This window comes from Hippocampus zosterae, chromosome 11, assembly GCF_025434085.1.
Source record: "Hippocampus zosterae strain Florida chromosome 11, ASM2543408v3, whole genome shotgun sequence".
Classification (NCBI taxonomy): Eukaryota; Metazoa; Chordata; class Actinopteri; order Syngnathiformes; family Syngnathidae; genus Hippocampus; species Hippocampus zosterae.
In genome coordinates, this window is record NC_067461.1 from 9,428,252 (window position 1) to 9,445,581 (window position 17,330).

Genomic DNA, 17,330 nt, shown 5'->3' on the forward strand with positions numbered 1-17,330 from the left:
GTATATAGTAAGGCGTTTTTAGCCGAAAAAAAGGATTATGTATAGTAAGGCGTTTTTAGCTGAAAAAAAGATTATGTATAGTAAGGCGTTTTTAGCCGGAAAAAAAACCCGGCCATGTATAATATAGTAAGGCATTTTTAGCCGAAAAAAACCCAACCATGAATAGTAAGGCGTTTTTAGCCCCCCCAAAAAACGACTATGTATAGTACAGTATTTTTAGCCCCAAAAAAAGAGCTTAAGAAAGATGTGTCTTAAGCCTTATTTAGCCGAAAAAAAAAATGACCAAGTATAGGAAGGCATTTTTGGATGAAATTTTTAGCCGAAAAAAAAACGACCATGTATAGTAAGACATTTTTGGCCGAAAGAGACGACCATGATTAATAAAAAAACACAACTCTACTGCTCTATGTGGTACTTTGGCTCAGTGGTATAGTGATGGAGTGCCACACCAGAGGTTGAGTGTTAGATCCCTGGTTATTGCAACAATGTCTACTCTTTAACCACCCGAAAAAAACGACCATCTAAAAACGCCATGGTTGTTTTTTTTCGTCCAAAATTGCCTTAATATACATGGTCGATTTTTGGGCTAAAAATACCTTACTATACACGATTGGGGGGGTTTTCGGCTAAAAACGCCTTACTAATCATGGTCATTTTTTTCCCGCTAAAAACGGCTCATCGATCACTTCAAAGATGTGATGGTGACAGGAAGGAGAGCATGAGAAGACAAGAGGACATGGAGAGCACAACTATTTGATGCACAGAAAAATACCGTTCAAGAGTAAGCTGCATCCCAATTTGGACTTTGTGTTCACTGTTAAATAAAAAGTGCATTTTTTCAGTGTATGTGGAGTTATATGTGAGGTTCACAAATTATGACAATAAACATATTTTTATAACAGTCGTTTTTGAAACTTTTTTTTTTTAATGTGGGTCAAATATGGCTCATGAAAGATGTCTTAATTGAGGTTGAGTTCAGGCTAATATCAGGAACCTGATAAGCGATAATGTTTTTATCCTCATCGTGGCAAGTCCTCACGAATGAACAAAACCTTTGGCAGAAATCAACAGCAAGGAGACACGAAGCAGGCGACAACTTTGTGTATGACAATGAAGTTTTATTAATTCACAGTCATGGTGAATGTATGGATGGGTGATTTGAAGTGACTCAGCCAGTGTTTATCCACACTCATCATCCCGTGTTTCTTTGAGCACAAATACAATGATCACCTTTATACATTTGCACAAGATAACGAAAAACTGGGGTACAGACGGTGAGCATCGTGTGTGTGCGCAGTGCGCTTCACAGCAAAACGCAACCAATCACATGGAGACATATTCAATGAGGTCCAAGTCACTGAGGCTCAGCTTTTTACGAAGGGGGGAGATTTTCAAGAAGCACCATTTGGCTCACACTCTTCGCTGGCCATCGGGTGGCTACACTTACAGCGGGGGGTTTACATCCAGTCATATGATGAGCATTGAACCCCATGATCGACCCATATAATTTTAAATAACACACAGAACAGACAATAAACAGCAATCGTACAGAAGCACAAAGCAAGAGCAAACGGTCCTTTTTAAGTCTGCCTGTGTTTCTGTTTGGCGTAATGTTGTGTTGACTTTGAATTGGAAGCAAATGAAAGGCTAATTTTGTGCGCTAACCGAAGGGAAGGATGAGCCCTATGAGTAGAAACTCGCTTTTGCCTTTTTTCATAAACAGATTGAAAAATGTGCTTTTTATCATTTTATTTATTGATTTGAATTTTACACAATTTTCTTGTAAATGGTTGTTAGGATGTTCCGCGGTTGTTTTACAACAAGATAAACTCAGCAAATGATTCGTATTTTGCAAAATGCAGTTGAATGACTGTCAAGTTTGAAAGTAAGAGTATGATCACGAGAAAGAAGTTGTACATTTTGGAGAGAAGAGTCGTTGGTTAGTATTTGCCATTTTATTTTCATAGATGTATCTTAGTTATCTTGTCTTTTTCTTGAAAAATAAAAAGCATTTTTTTTCCAGATGCGTTTCTCTTATTTCGACTTTACTTATATAAAATTGAACGGATTTTTCTAAAAATTGAATCATCTTTTTCTTCCTCTTAAATGATGTCAGCCTCTTTTTTTTCTCCATAATTCTATAGGCAGGCAGCTGTTCCACAGTGTACATCAAAGCACACGCTATCGTCGTAACCTTAAAACTAAACCAAACAGACATAATTAAAAGGCCTTTATAGATAGATTGCGTTTTAATAACCACATTTAAAATAGAATCATTCCTCTGAGTCTTATAAATGTCCCACAGCTACGGATGATGGAAAGGGAAAAAAATTCTAGCTAGCAAACCTCTTGCTGAATATGTTGCGTGAGCCCTCTGAATAAATTAAATATCAGTATAAATACTACATGTGCATATGAAAACACTAACTTTATAATTCACTGTATTCAGAAAAACGATAAGTTTCGGATTGATCGGTATTGGTCGCTGATTGAAAAGACGAATACAAGAATATTGATGCAAAAAAAAAGATAAAGTGCTTTGTTACATAAAATTAGTACTAAAAACTTGTTGGATGATAATTGTTACAGTCAAGGAATAAATGACTGATTTAATATCACTCTTATGAAAAAAAATAACTGTCCCACATTGTCTGATATACCGATGTAAAATTCCAAAGCACCTTTTCATATCCATAAATGATCCAATAAGTGTTTCTAAAACGCCCCGCAGATCGATTTGCAACAGAAAGAACAATATTCGATCGATATATCTTATATTGGGTACAAGCTTTCCCAAGTACTCCGCCGTTGTCTTGTTGACCGATTCAATAGTAATTCAGTTGTGTACGTTTTGAAAAATCAAAGTAGTCCACGTTCACTTTTTTTTTTAAATCAATATATTAACATACCTAACTACAGTCATGAACAGCCAAAAAGCTGCATGAGCCGTTCTTGTGGTCGGTCTGTCTACTTGAGTCTCATCGATGTGACGTTTGATCTGCTGTCAAGCCAGGCAGCTTTTTCCATTTTCTTTGCTCTTGCGGGTGCTCCCGTCAGCTTCCCAAGGGGCCTTGGAGGCATCGCCCTCAGCCCACCTTGAGCAGCGTCCGCAAGGTTTTTGTGTCTCTACACAAAGTTGTTGGTGATTTGCCTCTGGTGCTCGAAAAGGTCTTCGATCTCTGCGCTGTAAGCGTCGCCTTGAAGGGAGGAAAAGACGGTCAGAAGTGACAAAGCGGCGTGGCCGTGAAGGGGCGAGCGGGGAAAAAAAATGGACAAACTTTGTTGCGTACCCGCGTGACATCCGTACATGAAAGCTCTGTGGCCATCGTACTTGCAGCGACAGCGCATGACATTGTTCATGAAGTCCGACTCGGCCATGTCCATTGAGGGGTTGACTTCCACCTGTCAGATAAACGCAATCGTCATCAGTCGAGATTGGTTATTTCTCTGATGTACAGTTTGAATTTGGAAAGTTACTGATGGGACAGCCATGAAATAAGACGGTGGTGTTTTTTTCCCAGTGTATGTTTTCATGCCATGACACTTGAAATGAAAAGCTGTATTTCGTAGTGCAATATAAAAACCGTACACCGTACGATATAATTTTTTTGACATTTATATTGTTGCTGCGTATGTGTGGCGAATTCGATGAGCTTTGTTGCTACACTAATTTCATGACGCTAGCAGAACAGACACCTTTTCTATCATATGAATGGGGGATTGGGATTATTATTATTATAATATAAATGTTTTTTGTTTTTTTTTTTAATTTCTCAATCCGGCCAAGAGGCCTCTTCCCGGCCACACTCGGCCGCCGAGCCGGCTCGGGCTTGGCCCCTGGTACCTCCAGCCGCACCCCTGTTACCCCCAACGGCCTTTTGCCTACTACACCGCCGTCTGGCGGCCACCAGCGGTATTGCTAAACATCAACTGGAAATTTGCTATTTGTCACTTTTGAGCCAAGGGAGACCATTTTTTGTCTTACGCTTTGAAGTTGATTTCACATTTTACTTTTGTAAAAAAACATGAGTTCCACGATGCGCAACGTTTTGTAAACCATTATCATTTGTCATTAGCTTAAGAAATGTTTGTTGTGTTTTTTAACGTAATTTTAGAACATTTTACCTATGCTTATACTTGAATGACAATTAAAAATGGTAAAACCTTTTTTTAAAACGTTGCCAGCACAGTTAATTAACTTTTCCTGATGTACTCAGGAACAAATTATTCCAAAATATTTTTGATTGCGATGATACGTTTGCTCTATGAAAACCTAATTTAGATGGCAGTCAAAAACACGGATTGAAGTTACAGCTCGTCTTACTGCACGGCACACGCGAGTATTCCTTGTTATTTGCCAGCACAACTCTGTAAACTGCTACTATGACCTTTCTCTTAAATGATAAAAGCAACAAGTAATTTGCTGTAATAGCCGTTCTGTAAAAATGCCCCGCCTTTTTTAAACACCGGGTACACACAGTTAGAGGCACTAAGGCGGTAAACTACAGAGAAAATAACGGAAGCCACCGCCGGTGTCATAAATTTCCCCAGTGTGGGACAAATAAAGGATATCTTATAAAACTAAACTGAATTTCATTTTGGTTTTATATTTCCTGTACAGTTGAAAGGGTTGCCAAAATTATCCCAGGTCACTCGGTCTCTCAAAATTCCTGTCATGTGTATGCCGAGCAATTAGTTTTGCAAAGAAACGCATACAGTACGTCAGGAATGTGCCTCGGTTGGATGTAAAGTGACTTCAGTGAAAGAACGTTTCAAACACTCGTGTGTTTTGCCATTTTTGTTTGGACTGTAAGGTTTTATAAACAATCATTCATTTCCAGTCCGCTTCATCCTCACAAGGGTCGTGGGCGGTGCTGGAGCCTATCCCAGCTGTCTTCGGGCAGTAGGCGGGGGACACCCTGAACCGGTTGCCAGCCAATCGCAGGGCACATAGAGATGAATGACCATCCGCGCTCACACTCACACCTTGGGACAATTTGGAGTGTTCAATCAGCCTGCCATGCATGTTTATGGAATGTGGGAGGAAACCGGAGTACCCGGGGAAAACCCACGCAGGCCCGAGGAGAACATGCAAGCTCCACACAGGAAGGCCAGAACTGGAATTGAACCCGGTACCTCTGCACTCTGAGATCGACGCACTAACCACTGGATCACCAGGCCGTGTTCTTATGAACATGCATGCGTAAAATCATGTAAGACATCCAACGCTTGAACCTTTTGAAAAGAATGATGGCAAATGATGAGTTAAGCTCAATCTCTGCTGTCCCGTGCAGTCTTGGTCTTGAGTGGTCTAGAGCACAAATGTGTCTGAGTCACAGACAAATCCAATATAATGAGACGGAGACAGCTCCAAAAGTAATGACAAGACTAGTCATCTGGACACTGTTTTAGTGTGTAGCGCGCCACTAAGACACATTTGAAAAGGGGCTCCTAACTCAACAACTCCCATCGTAATTTTGCTCGTAAATTTGTGCTGCAAGCTTTGCGTGAGAGGCTTTAGCGTGCATGTTGTGTTGATTCACTGAAAAGAGTGCGGTGCTTGGTTCGGAAGTGGCTATAAAAAGCAGGAGGAATTCCTTGGTGGCAAATTAGCCTTGTCTAATGGGAGGGGAGGCACAGGGGGAGCCTCGCGACGAGTGAGGTCATCGTTAACTCGGCTAATTGGCGTGTTTCATTAGCACAGGTTGTCTCAGAGGGAGTCACCGCCGAATCCGACTCAAAAGTCAGAAATGTCAACTTGGCAACGTTAAATGGAAACGGTTTCGGTAATTCAGCCTCATTTGCTGAGTCATTTCATCAATCCTCCTTAGGACTGAATTATTTCTTACTTTAATTTCTATCCTCCACATACAGCACTCTATAATTGTAGCCGGCGTGCTCCAGAGACACTCATCCAGCGCTCATAAACATGCGTAATGTGTGGATTCAACGTAAATAAAGTCAATGCTGCTCCAACCGACAAGTGTAATTAAGACGAGCGAGCGACTCGGACAAGCATCGGTAATTATCAGCCGAGAGTCCCCACACGTTGCGAGGCCATTGACGAACTGCAGACGGCTTGCGTGAAATGTGCAGGGGATGGGACAAGCCTGCGAGGGTGAGACGGAGGATAATGACGAGCTGCAGTCCTTGATGTGTTTTTATTCTAGTGACCGCGGACCTGATGACGTACGGTATATAACCAGCAAGAGAATGCCGCGAGCCTATGAGAAGCATTGGGCGTAAAATGTCACTTGATAATCTGAAAAGCCATTTGGTATGCTATTTAACCCTTTCGGGGACAGCGGTTACTGCAGTGGACAGCTTATCGGCTTTCAGGTTATCGTTATTTGTGCATGAAAGGGTGAAGTGAGGCCAATTACATTCGACCCGGTGCTCATGTTTGTACGATTCAGTTACTACACAACTTTCACAGTCAGTCACAGACCTCATATAGAAACGAGACAAATGACATTTCGGAGTTCTTCAAATGTACAACGATTTGAGTAGCAGCCATGACCACCGTGTTTGTGTTCTATTGTGATGAGGCTAATACATCAGTTGTGTTCGGCTGCCAAATAGTAATAAGTAGAATGCAGGATAGAGTAGAAGAAGAAGTCATCGTCAGCTCCAGGAAGTCAGCCAGAATTTATTTTGTAACATCGAACTTTCTGAGCTCTTAAATGGTTTCGGTAGTTGCCAGGAAATCAGAAATACCCTTTGTCATTTTTGAGAAATGAGAAAGGGTTAAAAAGTTGAGTGAATAATTCATGTAGCGTGGCTATATGCTAGCGATGTAGCTAAGAGATTTCACGTAAATACATTTTGTTTCACTGCATCTGTGAGCACCGACATTGTTCTCTGACTTTGTTGTGTGTCCCAAGTTTGCTTGGAGGATTTCCTCGTCGGCGGTCCCGAATTTCAGACTCCTTAGTTTTCCCGACCGTAGTATTAAATTCAGAGGGGCTGAACTCGCTTTTTAAAATCATTGCAAATACCAAACTTTCACCATGTTCAGGGTCGGAGAAGTACTGACCTGAAAAATGTAATCTCCAGGCCGCACGTCCGTCACGTCAACCCACTGACAATCGATATCGTGGCGGTAGGTATCCCAGCAGCCCACAGAGATACCCTGGTCGCCCAGGTTGTAACAGGAAAAGCGCTTTTGGGCACCTAAAACATAGCACAAAACAAAAAAAAAAAAACAGCTGACTTCCCTTCATCGTCATCAAAGTTAGCGTAATGCTTGCCTGCCATTTTGCGAAGACCATTTTGTTATGAACGCTACTTTTTCACCCAAGCTATTTCATCCATGATATAACAAGCAAATGGAGAGTGAACAAACAAGCACCGCGGCGATCTAATACATTAACCACAGAGTAAACCTCCACTGTGCTGCAGCTAAAATATTGAAATTAATTTCCTGCCACTAATAGGAAAGTGAACGGGAACGGTGGTGAATATTACCGTCAGGGCAAAACGTGTCCTCCAGACAAAAACTGGCCTTATGTCCTTCTGCGACCCTGGTGCCGTTGAGAGTCAGCAGGTCATAATGTGTGAAAACCTCGATGCTGTGGTAATGCCTGAGACGAGAGAGAGACAGAGACCATGAACAATGTTTCTGACATGTTGTGCAATGTTGTTCGCTAACTTTAAAAATGCTAAATTAGTTATGACAACAACTGGATTTTTTTTTAACGTATTGGTATATATTATAGTTTGAATTGATTAGTCAACGAGTCGACTTTTACGTCACTGGTTCAACGTTTGAAGTCGTCCCTTCTTTTTTCTGGTCTGGCAATCGGCCAATTTACAAAAGTCTACCGGACTCGAAGGCTCTGTTCAGTAAATTCCAAGCCAACAACTCCAAACGGTCTAAATCAGTGGTTCTTAACTTTTTTAGAGTACTTAACCCAACCAGTTAATATGCATATTCACCAAACTCTTCATGAGTGAAAAATAAATATATATATATCTTTTACAAATTCAAGATATAAAAAAATAAACGCATTTATTAAAAACAGAAAAAAGGAAATACAATTTCAAGAGAAAAGTTTGTTTGTTTTTAATTGTACGACGTACTATCACGACAGTCACACGTTGACAACTAAGCGAAATAAATTTCCCACAGCACTGATTGGACAAGCAATGTCATGTGATCATCTGTAGCCAGTGACGGCCAAGCGGGTGTGTCATAACTAATTGACATGTTGAGTCAAGTGTGTCTTAACCTCCATGGCAGAGGCTCCATCGAACCCCTGAGACCGACTCACCGAACCCCTAGGGTTTGATCGAACCCAGGTTAAGAACCACTGGTCTCAATTCATCTGCAAAGGTCCCGCTGTCCGTGGAAGGGTTAATCTATGGCATGCTAAAGCGTTTTCAAATCAAAACTGAAAAATAGTCAGGTGCAGAAACCTGAAAAATCTACTTACAGTAAGTACATTAACCAAGTATGTAGACCACTGAGCATGCATTTCTGTTTGCGGCGTTTCACAGTGAATGAACACTGCTCCCCTATGGCATGTAGCCTCATGACCTCACTGTGTGAAACACAAGCGTGGGTGTTACCCGAACACCCCTCACAGAAGCTTGTTTTAGCGCCAGCATCGCGTAGCCTGTTTACACCGCCCTTGCTGAAAGGAGCTCTTTGAACGATGCGTCCGTAGCGCTAATGTGTTGTTGAAACAACCTGCGGCACCCTTTGCTGTCCTTTGTACCCCCTCGCGACTTCTCTATGGTTTGCTTCACACGTCCGTGAACGCGACCGGGTGCATGAAGTTTCAGATATGGCCGCTCTTTGGGTTTGTACTCATTGTCAAAGGTCGTAGTCAGGCATTTTTCGACATTTTTTTGAGAATGCTGTTACGGGTCCAACATACAGGCGGAGCGAGATGAGGGGCTGTCGATTTCTGTCATTGACTTTTTATACAAAACTTGAATGAATTGGCATTGGGTTCTCAAATTTGAAATATCATATTTTTAAGATATTTAATAATGAATGTTGCAACCATTCGTTAGAAAAACAAGAAAGAAACTGGGCACCAATAAGTTCACTCATTCACTGCCACTGACGGCTATGTAAGTCAATGAGTCAAGTCTAAAATAAATGTACTTTTTGCTTTGCTTTGATTCATGTGACGTTATTGTCTTTTAAACCAAACGTGCCGGGCCTTTCGGTGTGCAACGGAACCGAGTGGTCGAGTGGAATGACGTCCACCAAAAGCCGCTGAAATAAGCTGACAAAGATTCTTGTGTTAAACTGGTGGTCTTGCATGCTAGCAGCTGATTCCTAGTCATAATCTGCTTGTTTTCTTTCCGGGCTGGTGATTACATTAAATAGAACAGCAAATGACTCCACACAGAGGCCATTAATGCGTGTTTTCCCCAAAACGGCAACTCAACCGTGTCCAGGAGCCTCTAAAATAAATGACCACATGGTTAACCACAACTTCCCCCCTTATAGTCAAACATTCTTTCCACGGCAATAAAGCTCAGCAAACGCATTTGAATGACCCCGTGCTGGGATGTGGTACCTGTGACACTGGTGCCACGTCCAGCTCTCTCTCGTCGCTTTGGGTCGGAAATCGGAGCGTCCCAGGTTCATGATGCGCGAAGAGAAGCGCAGTAGCCGTCTGTGGCCGTAGGGCCAGTTCATGCGGGCGGCGGAGGAGGACAGACAGTTCTCCTCGTTGGCGCAGCTCAGCAGGTGCAGCGGTCGGTCTTCCAGGTAGGCCGTCTCCTGGACCAGCTGGGCATCCAGAACGAGGTCGGGAGCCGCTGATGCAGCAGAGACAAGAGATCATATTGGAATTGTTAATATTTGATTTTTGTCATTTTAATATAAACATGAAATATTCCGATTGTATGTTGGGGTTATGAATTTTATTTGAGATTATTTTAATTGTATTTTTTTCAATGTCATTTAAATGTTTTTTTATTAGGGCACTTTATTTCTTGAAAAATGTACTTTATTACTCCTGATTATTGTGCAAAAAAAAAAACTTTACCTTTTTTTCAAGCCTGATGTCATGCAAGACCACATTTTAGGTCTTTACTCCATGTGTTTTTTATTTGCTTTTTTTTCAATATTTACAAAAGTGCAGTCCATAAATTAAGAGATGTGAATTATTATTATTATTAATTTCTTTTTAAATATTGCACTACTAACTGAGGTTCATTTGCATTTACACTTGTAGACTGATCAAGAATGTAAAAATGCTCCATTTCAATTTTCGACATTGTACATTGTAAAAGTACATTTTAATTTTATGACCCAGGACCCGAAACCTTCTATTGTATGTTGCCAAATCTTTAACTTTATACCTTTCATTACTCCATTAGCCATGGTGTACCCATTACGTCATAAGTGCTTATTTCCACCCTAGAGCGGCTTCCTCTTGCATCATATCACCACTCCACATGACAATATCCTATGCGAAAACACATTTTTAATCATCTAAAAAATATTGGACATCATCCATTGTCCTTAAATGGATGTGGTTCAATCTTAGAGTTTTCCCCTTTTACAGAGTGAGAGTGAGAGAGAGAGAGAGAGAGAGAGAGAGAGAGAGAGAGAGAGAGAGAGAGAGAGAGAGAGAGAGAGAGAGAGAGAGAGAGAGAGAGAGAGAGAGATTTACAGCATATTTGCTCAGCTAGAGCCGATCTGTGAACCAATTTACAGTAGAAACTTTAGGCCAGAAGAGAGAGAGCTAAAAGTTTGTCTTACTCTCCGAGCAGGTGACGCCAGCCGCCTTCGGTCCACCGCCTCGTGGACAGTGCATATGGTCGTTACGGCGGCACTGCTGAACGGAGAACTCGGTGCCAACGCAGTGAGTTCCGCTGAGGATCAGCTCGGCGGCATTTGGGTCGCTGGACCAGTACCAGGTGTCCTGTCGGAGGCAAAGAGGGAAGCTCGCGATTCATCAGAGTGAATTAAAAGGTTGGAACTGGAATTTGTCTTTCATGAACACCCCTGAGGGCTACCATTCATCAACGAGATAGAACTGCTCATTTAGAGCTTCTTGTACGACACATCCAAGTCATGAAGGTTTGCCGTTTCATTTGAGTGGGTGGGGGACACAACAATGAACTGATGTGATGTCACTTTCAGGATACCTGATGTGCACTCGCAGCAAATCCCAGACCCAGCTGTCTGCACACCACCATGGCTTCATTGATGCCCCAGTTCTCACTGCAGACCGAACCCCAACGCTTGCGGCCGCCCACCTCCATCAGCACCTCCACTCGACCCTCTGACGGCACCCTGCCGCCAGCCAGACGCACCTGGAAACAAGGCTTACCATTATTCACCTTTGAATGCCGAAGCACATGTGTTACGGCGGTATTACAGTATTGTTCATACCGTGTACTCTGTGCCAGTTTTAGGAACGTTACAGCGCACGGAAGCATCCTGGCTATGTTTGAACATCCACGGTTGAACCTCCTGGAAGAAGCAGTCGAGGATGGATCGTTCTGTCCCCGTGCACTGCACACTGTTCATGTGGATGGGTCCACTCCCTGCACAGGTCAGAAATTTTGTTTTTCCACAGTTTGCTTCGTGTGGGCCAAACAACCACATGATCACTCTCAAGAGTGAAATTGCGCTACTTAACACAGCATGGGACATAAATTGGTGTCGGTTGATTCGCTGAATTAGTATTTGGACAACCTGAACCTTGCTACAGTACACTCGCAAATCACTAGAAGCATAAATTATTATACTTCAGGAAGTACGAAAAAAAAACTGAGGAACAACTCAGTACTGGTAATTTTATTCATTAACTCTTTCAAAGGCAACGGGTACTACAGTGGGCGGTTTATCACATTATCAGGTTACAGGTTATCATTTTTGGGCATGAAAGCGTTAACTAGCTCTCTGTATGGTATCAAGGAGCAGACAAATACAGAGTGAAATGAAAACGAATCAAAGCATTCTTAAACTGAGATTTCACGTGTCATTCATTCATTCCGGGCCACCCAGAGTCCGCATAAATTTGCGTCGTGCGAAGCCTGAACGCTTATCAACTGAATTTTTTTTTCCTTTGTCGTTCAGCGTGCATTTTCCACTTCAGAAACAATGAAAGCTACATCTCCGTAAAGTGCTATCGCAAGGCAAGCAGCAGAACGTGCAGCATCGACTTTGGCGATCGGACAACACCTCATTGCCAACCCTCTGTTGCTTTCGGCAAAACAACCACAAAGCATATGCTGAATCTATCAAACAAGGGCAAATGTGTGTCAGTGTCAAGCCTTGTACTTTCTTCAAACGGTATTTAATGAAAACCAGACCCTCCAAAACAACATAAATCAACATTTTATGAATGCAAAGAGGTTCCATTGAGACGGCTGTTTGACGAAACCGCTCGCCCAGATATGGCGTTAGTGTTTTCTTCATGCGTTAAGACATAAACTATCATCTTGGAACTGAACGGGCATTTTAGCAAGCACCAGCGTATCCACAAAAACCAAGGGAAGGAGAGAAAAAGCCAGATAGACATCGGAAATGAAAAAATGTCGGAGGCGACGGGGACTGAGAACGCAGGCTGGCTGGCTGGCTCTGTCACTGTCACTGTAAGATTGCAGCCTTGCTTCCAAGTTGGTCACACATGTGGCTAGAAAAAAAAAACACATATCTGCCCAACTTCCGCCGCTATCGCAATGGTGACTCCCATAAGCTGAATTTATCGCGACAAGGGTGTGGAACGGCCCTCATGAGGGAAACCAAAAAAAATTTAAAAGCAGAGCAATCATAGGCTGTATTTAAAACTTCTGTTGGAAAATATGTGAAATCCCTGAAATAAATTCTCCCAAGAGTCGCAGCACACTTCTGATGAACATTTATGGTGTTTTGCTCCCTTGCGTGTGTGAAGTAAAACTCAATGCAAACACACACGCTCGGGATTGTTAAATAAATACTATAAAATAAAACTGGAGGTCGAGAAATAGAAATATCCTATAGTTGTAATTTAGCTCTATAATCTTGAGCTAGGTTGGATCAAAACATAAATTTCCACATCATGGTTTACGGCATAGATCTGTGATTGGCTGACAAGTCCAGTGAGTACCCCGCCTCTCTCCCAGAGTCTCCCATGACCCCAGTGAGGACAAGCACGATAGAAAATGAACATATGACATTAACGTAGCATGAAGAAAATTAAATTCCGCAAAAATTCGACAATCACCGCAGAAAACACGGAGTTTTGAAAAACAATGTGAGCACAGACACTATTTTTCTGGCAAACATGCTGGCAAAGCTTCAAAGGTGCCACTTCCTGGTTCATGATGCGTCAAGTTTTCCTGAAACTCGCGAATGTCGTTAAAACCCACAAGAAGAATATGACACAATTTAGATATGAACATAACTCGCACAGTTAAACACAATTAAAATAGTGGAAGTTGAATACAGTACTGTGCTCATGACTAAATGCATTTTTTTTTAATGCGCCAAAACCAATCCAGTGTCAGTTAATTTATGGTAAGCAGCATATGTCTGTTTTCTTTATGGCTTTTCATCATCAGGGTTGCGGGTGAGCTGGAACGTACCCCAGCTGACTTTGGGCAAGAGGCGCACTGCACCCTTGTCTGGTCGCCATTCAATCACAGGGCACATGTAGACAAACAACAATTTGGAGTCTCCGATGAACATTGATTCTTGTTTGTGATGTAGGAAGAAGCCAGAGTTCTTGGATTTTTTTTTTTTTTAAGGGGAGCAGAAAAAGAACATTATACACACACACGTTAAGTGCGAGAAGTGGCAGATGCCGTCATAGGTTTTATTTCATTAGAAAGATGTCTTTAATGTTTGGAAATTGGATGACTTTGTCCTCATTCTTGTCCAGGAAGCACAAATGGTTGGTTGTGCTTTCAAGGAAAACCCCGATCTTTCCCACACTGAAATTACACTCCATTTCAGGCACTGAAATTAATGTGCTGTCCTTCACCCCTCTCCTCCCCCCCCCACCCTTTCCATGAAACATGTCCAAGTCAGTTTTTCTTAACCAAGATTGTGTTAGTTGGCTAGTAATCTGTGCTGTCTGCGGCTGGTTAGAGCCCATGAAACAAGCCAGAATTATGTTGCGCTACCAGCAGGATTCCAAACATGATTTAGAAGTTTGAAGCCATGCGCCACTGTATACACTACCGTGCGTGCGTGTGTGTGTGTGTGTGTGTGTGTGTGTGTGTGTGTGTGTGTGTGTGTGTGTGTGTGTGTGTGTGTGTGTGTGTGTGTGTGTGTGTGTGTGTGTGTGTGTGTGTGTGTGTGCACCACACACAGGCATTTTCAGAATGAGACATGCTGGACATGCTACAATCTGTGAGCAATCAAGCGGTGTGCGGAACAATCTTTATGCTTTATCACATAATCACACTTGCTCATCATAAATAAGTCAGCCCCGGGGGTCTTGTGGTTGTGAGACTCTTGACTGAAAGTTTGCGTGGAAATGGCGCAGGCACTTTGTCTTTAAAAAAAAATTACAATTAGAATAGAAAAAGAAAAAAAAGATATACACTGAAGTGTACTGTATTTTTCCTGACTCATTTTTAGCATCCAGGACCTCTGTATGGAAAAAAAAGCAAAACATGCTGAAGTGAAGTCTTCACACGATATTCGGACTCATGAGATGTCATTTAATATTTTTGTCAAAATTTTCAAGCATTTTTCACTTTTCTTTTTTTTTTTTTTTTTGCCCGGACAGTCATCTAAATATGACATTTCCAGTTCTAGGGTTATCATCATATGTCTCCTTTTTACCACAGAAACCGTGTGTGGAGTACTCAAGAGGTGTATTAAATCTCACATTGTAGCGCGTCGCAGACGTCAAGACTGTATTATTTCACACCGAAATTAAACATCTACTCATTAAGTCTTTATATAACTTTTCCAGAAAATCCCGCTTTCTGTACATAGTGGGAGTTTGTTCTCTGTAAAGAGTCTAAATTAGGCGTGTTGAAGCAACGCAAAGGCCTATGGTTATGTGGCCTTCATGGCACATGTGAAATTACAGCTTACAGCCAAACGTCATATCGTGAGCATTATAGAGGAGGGACCTGTGCTGCTCCCTTTGAAATGCCATCGACCTGAATCAAAAGTTATACGGTACTGAGGCACTGAGACATGAGAGGGAGAGCGCGTGTGTGTGCGCGCGCATGCGTGCATAGAAAGCGAATGAATGTGCCAACTGTAAGCAGGTATTCAAGATGACATCATCGCCAGCAGAGGTAAAAAGGTAAAAGGGAAACTGATGTCATGCGCTTCGTTTAAGCCACACAAGCAAACTGTCATGCCGCGTTTCCCCTTCATCAGCATGAGGGGGGAGAGCACACCCTGGCTTTCAGACTTTTGGGTGGCCGTTCATTCCTGCATCTTCTTAGGGCGGGGACGCCAAGTACACACAGCTGAGTAGGTAGAACACTGTGGAACCTCTCAGAGAAAAAAAGCAGCGGATACAGGAAGGAACGTGAAGTAAGCATACTGAGAAAGTCCATATCATTACTTTAAGGTCGTATTTTGTTTTTATTCCTAACTAAGGTTAGTAGTTAATCAGGCATGGTTTAATAAGTTAAAAATTAATCGCTTCACCCTAGACCAAGGCATGAAACACCATTCTTCTACCAAACAGAAAAAAATGTGACCTTATACAGTAGAGTGTTTTAGGACTTCACATACTTTGTGCTGTCCTGTGGTTTTATTATTTTTTGTATTGGGCCAGAAAAAAAATAAAGGAAGAAGCTGGTCACGGCAAAGAATAGAAGGAGAGACGGATAATATTTAGATGTTTCGTTGGCAATGATCACCCCATTGACCGACGCACGCATTTGGGTGACAGAGACTCACCACACTTTGCTTTTTCACCACAGGTTTTATATGTACGGAAATATTATGGAGTTAACACAAAAGGGTGAGATTTGTTTTTTTTAATGTCGCTTTTTTGTCGCAAAATGTTCAACGACGATAATTATTCATAAATATACCAAATGCAAACTTTAAAATGAGTACATTCAATTTGAGAAGACACCCGTTCAGTGGAACTCAGAATTTGGCCTGTACAGTTTGTATTCCTGTGGTCTGCTTGTTTTTACACCTATCATTTTATTTAACTTTATGTTGGAAAATGAGGAACATCTGCATCGGTATCACATTCACAAAATTCCTTCAAGTTTAGACTTTCACACTTGTATACTTACATGCGGGTGAGGAGTGTGACAAAAAAAAAAAAAGATTTTTTTTTTTATGATGGCAACAGTTTCCCCCACTGAGAGATTATCACTATTATTATTCTTATTTGTTAAAAAAAATTAAATCTGAGCAAATCTCAGCCGGTCCAATATCCTCAGCCGGTCCAATATCCTGACACAGATTGTGGTCAAACTGAGACGTTCCACTGTCTGTGAGTCAGAGCCTTTGGTGGGCAAATGCAGGGTACTTTTTGCTATTTGAGCCCTCAAAGCCTAAACAAACCAGGGCAGCTTTTCATATTAGGCGTCATGTGAAAGTTTTGTGGATGTGTGTGTGCACCTGACCGTCCCGGACGGCTCAGGACACACAGGTGGAGCAGTGAATCATAAGACAGACGTGATCTCATCTGATTTCTGCTGAAGTGAGATAAAACACAACTGGAACACAAAGGTTGCCGTATCTCATCTGGCATTCCATCACGCTTGATAAACACTTTAAAAAACCGCCCAGTCAAATCAAGATCATTGTTCCTTCTCACCTTGACCCATATAGGCGCCTTGCAGTGCATCCTTGGCGGTACCGAAGCCCAGCTCTCTGCACACCACGGTGGCCGCCGTCCGCTCCCACATGTGGTCCACGATCGTCCCCCACTTTCCATCTCGGAGGACCTCCACACGACCCTCGCCAAGCCTGGGCCCGGCCTTCAGACGCACCGGCTATGCCGAGAGAACAGGATCAAAAGTTAAAGTCGACATCACGTGAATTCACTTTACAAATAATCACGTCTTCTTACCACAACGGGGTACGGGGCTTGAGGTCTTCCCGAGGAAATCCGAGAAAACTGAGGACCCGGAACACATTTGACCACAGCGTGCCGTCCGTTCTTACAGGGGGCGGGGCTACGGGGGATTGACAGCTGACCGTGGCACTCCGACAAGGTGTTCTCACTTCCCAGACAGTGGACCTTCTCTATCCAAAATCCTTTCTTCTTGGACATGAGGCTCAGCCTAAAAGGGAGGAGATGAAGTTCAAAATGAAATTCCACACAGCTTGTTGGGATTCCATGTTGACCCACAAAATTTCACTGCTATTTTGTGAGGCGTAACAGAGCTGGGACGGCTCTTATGTGAAGTAGCCAAAGTATGCCACGGTA

At 42.3% G+C, this 17,330-nt stretch overlaps 1 protein-coding gene and 1 long non-coding RNA gene across 2 annotated transcripts in view; one reads left to right on the plus strand and one right to left on the minus strand.

Moving 5' to 3' along the window:
- Positions 1 to 1,028: 1,028 nt before the first annotated feature.
- Positions 1,029 to 17,330, minus strand: part of loxl4 (lysyl oxidase-like 4) — a 29,257-nt gene continuing 12,955 nt past the window's right edge. The window contains exons 6-15 of the mRNA XM_052079377.1: positions 16,971 to 17,184; positions 16,716 to 16,893; positions 11,366 to 11,520; positions 11,119 to 11,286; positions 10,730 to 10,892; positions 9,537 to 9,780; positions 7,468 to 7,583; positions 7,037 to 7,173; positions 3,291 to 3,402; positions 1,029 to 3,197 (exon numbers count right to left, since the gene is read on the minus strand). Of these exons, the coding sequence (XP_051935337.1) occupies positions 3,127 to 3,197; positions 3,291 to 3,402; positions 7,037 to 7,173; positions 7,468 to 7,583; positions 9,537 to 9,780; positions 10,730 to 10,892; positions 11,119 to 11,286; positions 11,366 to 11,520; positions 16,716 to 16,893; positions 16,971 to 17,184 (1,558 nt within the window). The 3' untranslated portion in view covers positions 1,029 to 3,126. The remainder of the gene's footprint in view (positions 3,198 to 3,290; positions 3,403 to 7,036; positions 7,174 to 7,467; positions 7,584 to 9,536; positions 9,781 to 10,729; positions 10,893 to 11,118; positions 11,287 to 11,365; positions 11,521 to 16,715; positions 16,894 to 16,970; positions 17,185 to 17,330) is intronic.
- On the plus strand, positions 10,824 to 16,871 carry LOC127609845 (uncharacterized). The gene is made up of 3 exons (XR_007964694.1): positions 10,824 to 10,942; positions 11,114 to 11,528; positions 16,730 to 16,871. It is a non-coding gene; the product is annotated as an uncharacterized LOC127609845 (long non-coding RNA).